This window comes from Myotis davidii, unplaced genomic scaffold (genome assembly GCF_000327345.1).
Source record: "Myotis davidii unplaced genomic scaffold, ASM32734v1 scaffold88, whole genome shotgun sequence".
Lineage (NCBI taxonomy): Eukaryota > Metazoa > Chordata > Mammalia > Chiroptera > Vespertilionidae > Myotis > Myotis davidii.
In genome coordinates, this window is record NW_006300377.1 from 2,814,280 (window position 1) to 2,824,473 (window position 10,194).

The 10,194-nt window shown below is 42.4% G+C and overlaps 1 protein-coding gene across 1 annotated transcript in view; it reads right to left on the reverse strand.

The window, feature by feature from the left end:
• Window positions 1-9,052, reverse strand: part of AGO3 (argonaute 3, RISC catalytic component) — a 99,930-nt gene extending 90,878 nt beyond the window's left edge. The window contains exon 1 of the mRNA XM_006777409.2: window positions 8,706-9,052. Coding sequence (XP_006777472.1) covers window positions 8,706-8,724 — 19 coding nt within the window. The 5' untranslated portion in view covers window positions 8,725-9,052. The remainder of the gene's footprint in view (window positions 1-8,705) is intronic.
• Window positions 9,053-10,194: the final 1,142 nt, after the last annotated feature.

Sequence of the window (10,194 nt, forward strand, 5' to 3'; positions counted from 1 at the left end):
ATCTTTCTTCTATCATTGACAGTCCCTCTAGGTTGTGGGCTGCTTGCCTGTGTTCCTGAGAAGCATCTACGGTACCAGTCTATAGAGTGTGTTTTCTTTAGTGAATTACCGGTATGTTTACCGGTAATAAACTTGCACTGTTTTATGTATATGTTTGATTACATACAGTCTTGTGACAGTTTTCCTGCATGTCATAAGCATTTGAATATAAATTAAAATGTTAAAATCAAATCTGATATTGTTTTACCTTTTATTTGGTGTGTGGAAGGTGTGCGGAAGAGGGGGTAGTCTTATACGGCGAGTATATTACAAACTCTGTATTTTGAGTGGAAATGTTAGGGGGTCGTCTTATACGCCCAGTCGTCTTATACGCCGGCAAATACGGTATTTGAAAAAAATGAAATCCACAATTAAAAATATCCAGCCAATTCCACTTCTGGGTATTTAGCTGAAGAAAATAAAAACACTAACTTGATGCTCAGCCGGCATGGCTCAGTGGTTGAGCATCATTTAATGAACCAGGAGGTCATGATTCGATTCCTGATCAGGGCACATGCCTGGGTTTGGGGCTTGATCCCCCGTATGGGACCATGCAGAAGGCAGTCAAACGATGATCCTCTCTCTCTCATCATTGATGTTTTTGTCCCGCCCTTGCTCTTACTTCCTCTCTGAGATCAATAAAAATATGTTTAACAACAACAAAAAGAAATAAGAGAAAAACATTGGTTGTATGACATAGTTTTGCTAAATATCAAGTATTTATTTTAAACAATGAGTAGCCAAAGAAAGTCAATATGAACAGACAATGACAGAAAACTACAGAAACTCCAAATACAGAAAGGCTGTTCATGCATCCAAACAGCATAACCATTACGGTTGAAAAACCACACAATATTCTTTCTCACATGTTTTGCTATTGAGCCAAGAATGAGTGCCTATTAAATAGAAGTAGGAATCTCAGGTGCATGTTGCTCAGCTCCCAAAAAACTGAGACTAAAGAGGTGTGGAAAGGATAGTATTCTTTCCTTTCAAAAGTATTTTTTTTTGTTATAAATTTTAATTGAGTTTTATACAGAGAGGAGGGGAGAGGGACAGAGAGTCAGAAACATCGACACCGCCCCCACCGTCCCCGGCTGGGGACACGCCCGCAACCAAGGCACATGCCCTTGACCAGAATCGAACCTGGGTCCCTGCAGTCCGCAGGTCAATGCTCTATCCACTGAGCCAAACCAATCAGGGCAAGGATAATATTCTTTTTTTTTTTGTCAAACTGTTTTTTTTTAATTTTATTAATTAAATCTTTATTGTTCCGATTATTACATTTGTTCTTCTTCACCCCCCCCATAACTCCCCTCCACCAAGTTCCCAGCCCACCCTCCTCCCTCACTCCCCACCCACTGTCCTCATCCATAGGTGCACGATTTTGGTCCAGTCTCTTCCCGCATCCTCCTCACCCTTTCCCCCCGCAAGAATAGCCAGTCCACTCCCTTTCTATGTCCCTGATTCTATTATAATCACCGGTTCATTCTGTTCATCAGATTATTCACTTGATTTTCAGATTCACTTGTTGATAGATGTGTATTTGGTGTTCATAATTTGCATCTTTACCTTTTTCTTCTTCTTCCTCTTCTTAAAGGATACCTTTCAGCATTTCATATAACACTGCTTTGGTGGTGGTGATCTCCTTTAACTTTTTCTTATCTGTGAAGCTCTTTATCTGACCTTCAATTCTGAATGATAGCTTTGCTGGATATAGTAATCTTGGTTGTAGGTTCTTGGCATTCATCACTTTGAATATTTCTTGCCACTCCCTTCTAGCCTGCAAAGTTTCTGTTGAGAAATCAGCTGACATTCGTATGGGTACTCCCTTATAGGTAACTGACTTTCTTTCTCTTGCTGCTTTTAGGGTTCTCTCTTTGTCTTTTGCTCTTGGCATTTTAATTATGATGTGTCTTGGTGTGGTCCTCTTTGGATTCCTTTTGTTTGGGGTTCTCTGCGCTTCCTGGACTTGGAAGTCTCTTTCTTTCACCAGGTAGGGGAAGTTTTCGTCATTATTTCTTCAAATAGGTTTTCAAGATCTTGCTCTCTCTCTTCTTCTGGCACCCCTATAATTCGGATGTTCGTGCGCTTGAAACTGTCCCAGAGGTTCCTTATGCTATCTTCGTATTATTGGATTCTTTTTTCATTTTGCTTTTCTGGTTGGGTGTTTTTTGCTTCTTCGTATTTCAAATCGTTGACTTGATTCTTGCGATCCTCTAGTATGCTGTTGGGAGTCTGTATAATATTCTTTATTTCAGTCAGAGTATGCTTAATTTCTAGTTGGTTCTTCATCACAACATCAAGGGTCTCATTAGATTTCTTGTAGATCTCATTAAGTTGATCGGCAGTTTCTAGAAAATTATTGAAAGACCTTAAAGTGTGGTATTGAACTCTATATCCAGTAGTTTGCTTTCCTCCACTTCTGTCATTGGTGTCCTTTTTGTCTCTGCATTTTTTATGCTTCCTTGTGTTGATAAAGTGGTTTTCTACGCTGAGTGTCCTCTAGGGCCCAGTGGTTCAGCCTCCCCAATTACCTGAGGAGGACACTCTTGGTGCACCCCGTTGTGGTGTTTGTGCACAGTCTTGTTGTAGTTAAGCCTTGGTTGTTGTAGGTATCACTGGGAGGAATTGGCCTCCAGGCCAATTGGCTGTGAGAATCAGCTGTGTCTGCAGTGGGAGAACTTCTGTGCTGGAAACACTCCTCTGGGGCAAGACTTGCTTCAATAGGGCTTTGGTGCTCACTGAGTCTGCCCCGAGTGTGTCCTTTATGTTTCCACGGAGCTGCAAACTGGATGGTCCCACTCTGACCTCTGGGTTTCCTGGCTCCTGGATCTCTAGGAGGTGTTAACCTAGCCTTTGCCTGAGGCTATCCAGCAAAAGCCTCCCTGCAGGGCTTGGGTGGGGCAGGTTTCATGGGATCAACAGTCCAGCCCTCAGAGGCTCTGCTTCTCAGTGTCCTGGTAATTGCTGCAAGCCCCTCAGAGAGAAAGCTGCCCTTGAGTTCCGACCGATGCCAGACAGCCCTGCTTCTCCTGTCTGCCACCACAGAAAAGTTATTTTAAGGGACCCAGGCCTTCGATTTCTACAGCTAAAATGGTAACATCTATCCTCCCTCTAATTTTATGAGCTATTACAAAAAAACTATAAAAAATTAGTAAATTTGTGCCGAAACCGGTTTGGCTCAGTGGATGGAGTGTCGGCCTGCGGACCGAAAGGTCCCAGGTTCGATTCCGGTCAAGGGCATGTACCTGGGTTGCGGGCACATCCCCAGTGGGAGATGTGCAGGAGGCAGCTGATCGATGTCTCTCTCTCATCGATGTTTCTAACTCTCTATCTCTCTCCCTTGCTCTCTGTAAAAAATCAATAAAATATAAAAAAAAATTATCTTTTTAGTTTTACCATTATGAAAACAGAACTATCACTTGTCTTTTTTCTCCTTATCCATTAAAACAATCAACAATGACGAAAAAAGGGTGGGCGCCCGTCCCCGTGGAGGCGGAGAGGAGGCTGCGCCCAGCAGACCAGCAGGGACTCCGTGGCTGCGCCCCCAGGCCCAGGATGGCCAAGGGCGGTGGGCGGTCAGCAGGCTGCGGAGACCGAGTGCACAGGGCTCAAAAAAAATAAAAAAAAATTAAAAAAAAAATGAAGAAAAAAAACTTTCAAGTTACTTAAGGTCCTAATCCTATATAATCCTATATAATCAAGCCCTAATATGCAAATAGACGGAATGGCAGAACGACCAGTCGCTATGATGCACAGTGACCACCAGGGGGCAGACGCTCAATGCACGAGCTGCCCCCGGTGGTCAGTGTGGGAGCGCCACTCAGCTAGAAGCCAGGTTCACGCCTCTCCTGCCTCCGCAGCAGTGCTAAGAAGCAGCAAGCCTAGAGGTAAGGAGCAGCAAGCAGGTGGACGGTAAGGAGCAGGAAGGATCCCGGACTGTGAGAGGGATCCCGGACTGCAAGAGGGATGTCTGCCTGACAGCTTAGGCTGATCCCAAGGGGGAGATCCCCTGAGAGGTTCTGGGTAGGCAGACATCCCCCGAGGGGTCCCAGTCGGCGAGAGGGTACAGGTTGCGCTGAGGGACACCCCCCTCACCCCCCGCCCATGCACAAATTTCATGCACCAGGTCTCTAGTTTTAGGTATAAGAAAATGTTTTGTAAAATTAACAAAATATTTAATTCTCCTTTCAAGTAGACCCTCAAGTATTTTAAGACTATGGAAACCAATGTGAAAAAAGATAGTTGTGATATAAAGCAACATAGTATTAAACTAGAATCTAATAGCTTATGATAATTTGGCAAGAATTCTACTCTGAGCTAGGGTTTTTCCATATACAACAGAGAATTCTTCCAGGAAATGCGTCCGCTCCACAGGGCCCTAGACTTCTGTCTAGGCATACTATCAGGCCAGGCTTACAAAATCAAATACATACAATATTCCCAGTGGGAAAAAATAGATATAAATTAATTCTAAAATACCAACTTATATAACATTCGAAGGAAAATTAAGTAGTATCTAGAAATCATTTCATTCATTCTAACTGCTTTCCTAAATTACTTAATGTCTTAAATATTTTTAAACTAATAGACTAGTTTGGAATTTGGTTTAAAAATTTAAAGAGTGGTTATATCAGGGGGATGGAATCATGAGCCTTAATCATGTTAAATGAATTATATCAGGGTTACGTATATGTTCTTTTTTCCTGTAAAATCTGTTTAAAAGAAAAAAGTTATTACTTGCCTCCTTTTTAGTTTTTCCCCAGGGTATTCTATCAACTGTCAGAAAAATTAAATTTTAAAACAAAAATTAAAGTAATCTTGTATATTTTTATAAATGTATAAATTCAATTTTCTGACAATCAAGAACAGCAAATAATAGAAAAAAAATGTTTTAATGGCCACGCTAGAGAAGCACAAAGTAAAATTTAAGTGACAACCAAGTTTAAAAAACAAAAAACAAAAACTCTCCATGTTCAAAATTCATGCCCTCCCAGAGCAGCATTTTTATATTTTTTCAAGGCCAAATTCTACAAGAGAGAAAAATTTATATAATAAAAACATTTCCCAAAGTGATTAAAGATTTATTTTATATATTCAACTGACAACCTAACAGCATTATATTATTTTGTATTTTGAATCCACTTTTACCAACCTCATTTAAATCAAACTTCCATACATAAAATTTTGTTTCTTTGGAACTTGTTCTCAAATGATTTTTCTTGATTTTTATTATTAAAGAATACAGAGCCCTAAAACAACTATTGTTCAAACACGAATTTAAAAGTACAACTAAGAAACATAGTCTATTCACTTTTGCAAGACTATATAAGACAATTACCAAACTTTTCAAATCAATTTGCGTATCATTAACTTAAGGTAAAAGTAGAATTTTTTTCTTCTATTGGTAAAATAGAAGACTGGTAGAATTCCATCGGCCCTAAACAGTAGTCTGACTTTACCTAAAAAAACAAACTAGAATAGTATGGTCTTAAAAAATAGCTCCTCAGGAGAAGTAAAACCTCAATGAATATTTCTGTTTCCCCTACCCCCACTTAATTTGGAACTAAAACATAACATATACTCTTAGTCCAGCTGTAATTAAACCATAAAAAATAGATTTCCTTAGAAGTTCTCCTAACTAAGGAATGATAGGCTCAAATGCTAACTCTTATTATTGTTTAAAAACCAATTGTGCCAGTTTTATTTAAAAATAAAAGTTCACAAAGTACTAGGTCAGTAGTTTGTATAGGATCCTTAAAAATCATTTAAAAGATTTCATGCAAAGGGAAGAACAGAGAAATATTAACTTTTAGTGAGGAATGATTCACCAAGAGACAATTACATAGTATTTGTATTCAAAGGCTCTAATGTGAATAAATTTAAGTTTTCCTAACAATTAGAAATTAAAATATCTTGTCATAAGAGGTCTGAGGATAATCACACATAAGAAAAACTTAGAAAAGACTTGGAGAGCCAAGATCCAGCATTGATTTAATAGACAATTAAAGAACATTTACATTTAAAATGATTAAAGATTTTAGATGTGAAATCCACTTGGGGTGCTAAACACACAATACAATATATAGATAATGTATTATAGAATTGTATACCTGAAACCTATATAATTTTATTAACCAACTAGAGGCCTGGTGCACAATTTCGTGCACAGGTGGGGTCCATCGGCCTGGCTGACAATTGAGGCCTATTACAACCCCCCCCCCCCCCCCGCTGCCTGGGGGGAGGGGCCATGGGAGGTTGGCTGTGGGAGTGCACTGACCACCAGGGGGCAGCTGCTCAACGCAGGAGCTGCCCCCTGGTGGTCAGTGCGCATCATAGCGACTGGTCGACTGGTTGTTCCGGTCATTCAGTCGTAAAGGTTACTTAGGCTTTTCTATATATAGAAAATAGATGTCACTCAATAAATTCAATAAAAAGTAAATGCTAAGTTAAAATAAAAAGTTTAAACCAAACAATATATCCGTCAAATTCTTGATTTAAAACGTAGTTGCACATTTTCCCTAATATATAGTTTTAATTTCATGTGCAGCAAAAATTGCATTGAAGTTTCGGGAAGAATGAAAATTTTGTTTTTGATGATGACACCCTTAAGACAATTATACCTTATCTTCATTTGAGATTATAGTCAATCATGTATAAACTGCACTTAAAATAAACTTTGCATTTCAAGATGTCTAATTCTTAGCTCAAGAATTCACAGGAGCATTTACTGAATCATTCTTGGCTAGTTGGACCAGTTGACTAGGTGGTTTGACTTTAGAAGGATTTTCTAAGATGTTGTTCATATATTGGGCATAATTTCATATAAAAAACTCCAAGAAGGAAAAAAAAAATCTTTGAAATTTTTTTGAAATATTTAAAAAGTTTTAGGATGATTAACAAAGTGTTTTTAAGTTTTATGTTTTGTTTTCCAGGCTTGACAACAGGATAGTTACGTAAAATTCACCTATATCCACAAATCATCACATTCTCTAAAAAGTATAGTAGAAAGTTAAAAGGAAGGCAGGATACAGTTTTGGAAAAACACAAACCAATGATAAACAAATAAGAGTCTAAAACTTTTTCACAATCTAGACAAACTTTCCCTTTTTAAGAAGATATGAAGCCGGGTTGGTGTGGCTCAATGGTTGAGTGAAGACCCCATGAACTAGGAGGTCACAGTTGGATTCCCAGTCAGGACACATGCTGGGTTTCTAGCTCCATCCCCATTGTGGGGCATGCAGGAGACAGCTGATTAATGATTCTCTCTCCTCATGATATTTGTCTCTCTCTCTCTCCCCCTTCCTCTCTGAAATCAATAAAAATATACATTAAAAAAAGACCTTAATGGAGAGAGAGAGAGAGAGAGAGAGAGGGAGGGAGGGAGACAGACAGACACTTTAAAAAAAGGACAAATGAAGAAGGCAAAAAGAATATTTTTAATGGAGGGTGCAAAAGAGAAATAGCACAAATTGATTAGAGAAAACTCCATATAATAAGACTTGTAATAAAACTCCCCATCCCACCTCTACCATTGGAATGCTTTTGCACCTACTTTACACTTATACTCTTTAACCTAGTCAATAAATTATTTAATATTAAACCACCAGTTTCTTTTATATAAGCTTTTCTTATCTCATATTCAGGCACCTCCCAAATTGGCAAAGTGAGATATGAAATTCAGGGGCTTATGATACCATTAGTAACAAGACACCCTCTGCCCCACCAATATTTTGAAAATTAATTTGTAAGTCTGTGACAATCTGGATGAAGCAAACTTACAAATTTAGCATGTCAAGTATGAATGATCCTTTGGAAAGCAAACTGTTATGTAATGTCTACTTTATGTTCCTCAATTACTTAAGAACCATAAAGATCGCTTTTTTCTTTTAAGATAAATCCTGCCCAAATTGCATTTTTTCCTCAAGACCATCGTTTTTCCCAAGGAGAGAAAGCGGTTTTCTTAAGTGCCAAATTTCCAGGAATATGACAACTCTTCTCTAGGGAACAGAGAATGAAAAATAAAATACTGTCAGCAATTTTAAGATTCACCTCCTCACACCAGCAACGATCCAGCCTGATATGAAATTCCCAAGAGCCTCAAGAATTTACAGGGAGGGCAAACGTAGGTGTACAGTTGTGAGGACGCGAAAACAGTTTATTCTTGTTTATTAATTATTGTATTATTTTCCATACGGACAACTGTAAACCTACTTTTGCCCCACCCTGAATATACCAGGCTGCCACGGACATCAGAAGAGAGCTGGGGATGGAAGAAATGCCATCTTGCATTTGACGCTGCACTTAACCCAAACTTAATCCTCATCTGCTCTATCTACATAACCACCTTAAGAGGTAAGTAATAGCGCCCAGCGCCTCGACGGGAACACACACCGTTACATCTCCAACCCGAATACGAAAGCGATGGCAAACCTTTCTGGACTCCAGGAGGTACACCGCCTGGAGCGCCCCAAACTTCAATCCTGTAAGCAGTGTCCCCTCCCCGCAGTTTCGCCCACTCGGTGGCTCCGGGGAACTGCGGCGGGGCTACGCGGAGGTGGAGGAGGGGCCCGGACCTCGGACCTCGCACACGGGGGCCGGGGCTGAGGGAGCGACGATGCTCTGGGGACACCCCCGCTGACCCGGCCAACAGCTCTGACACTCACCTGCGGAGCCGATTTCCATTCATGGAGCTGGGGGGAGTGCTTCGAGCGAGAAGGGCGCCTGCCACTGGGGGCAAGGCGGCGGCGCAGGGGGCGACGCGGTGCGACAGGCAGCCTCACTTGGCCACGGAGCGGGGTGGCCACAGTCTCTTTTCAGTAACCGCGGCGAAAACTCTCCTCGGGAGGAGCCGCCGGCGGGAGGCAGCACGCGACTAGGAGAGAAGCGCGAGACGAGAGGTGAGCTCGGTGAGGTACTTGCGTCGCTTGTGGCCGCTCACGCTCCTACTGCCTCTCCACGACTGCGGCGCCGCCGCCGACCTCCCCGGGGGCCAGCCCCGGAAGTCCGCTTGCGTCAGTTCCGCTGCTCTGGCTAGCCCGACTCCCAGGCCTCGCGGTCCCGAGCCGTGCGGGCGAGTCGTCCGTGCGAGCAATGCAGGGGCGTCGGGGAGATGGCGCCGTCTGGGCGGGGCCTGGGGCTCAAAGCGGCGGGGTGCGGGCGGGGCCGGCCCTTCTACGGCCTTCCGCTGGTTTGTGCCAGCCGGAGACAGTCGCAGGGACTACGCTCCTAGCTCCACCCGGTCTGCCTGAGGCGACGTCGCGGAGGGCGGCGTAGCTCCTCTGGGGAGGAGCCTACCTGGAGGGGGCTGGTCCGAGGTGCGGGCCCGGACCTGCAGCTGAGGGCCCCAGCAGAGCAAGGCTTAGGCTGGACCGCCCTCATCGCTGAGTCCCTCCCTCCCGCCGTTTGGGCAGCCCCACGCGCCTCCTCAGCAGGCGATCAAGTAACCGCCACTGATCACTCTTGTCTATGCTTTGCTTTGTCGACTTTTTTTGGGGGGCGGGGGGGGCCTGGGGGGATGTACCATTTCGCTTGGGAAAAGATGATTAAGAAACAGGACATTACACAGATCAGATCGAATAATTTCCACGTTTAAAACTTGACCCAAACTCCTTTCCAGGGTCCAAACGCTGGGCTTAATGGGATCCCCGCCTTTCTCAAGCAAAACCTCATCACTATGCTAGTTGCACGGTCTGCTTCTACTTCCCCCAATGGCAAAGCGCTTCTTTCCGGCTTGGGGTCCTCTGCTTCGATTCCTTAGCCAGGAATCCTCTTTCCTCTCTTGCCTTTTAATGCCTCAACTTAAGATTTATCTGAGAGGGCTTTTCGGGTATGGTGGGACACCTGTTTTTCTATTACAGTATTCCTGTCCTAATCTGTAATTTCTTTTTACTACTGCTCTCTCCCACTAAAATGTAAACGTTAATGGTGATACTATTTTATTCAGGCTGATGATTCATGACTTTTCCCTGTCTTTAAGCATCAGTAATGGTTAGACTTTTTAAAATCAAAGTTCATTCTTTTATTAAAGCTTGGGACAAAAAAGAAGAAAAAGTGCCCTATCTTAAGTGTGCTTCCCCCCATGCCCCAATCACTGTAGGACTTTGGATCAGTCACTTGAGTTTCTGGGCTTCAGTTTCCTAATCTAAAAAATGG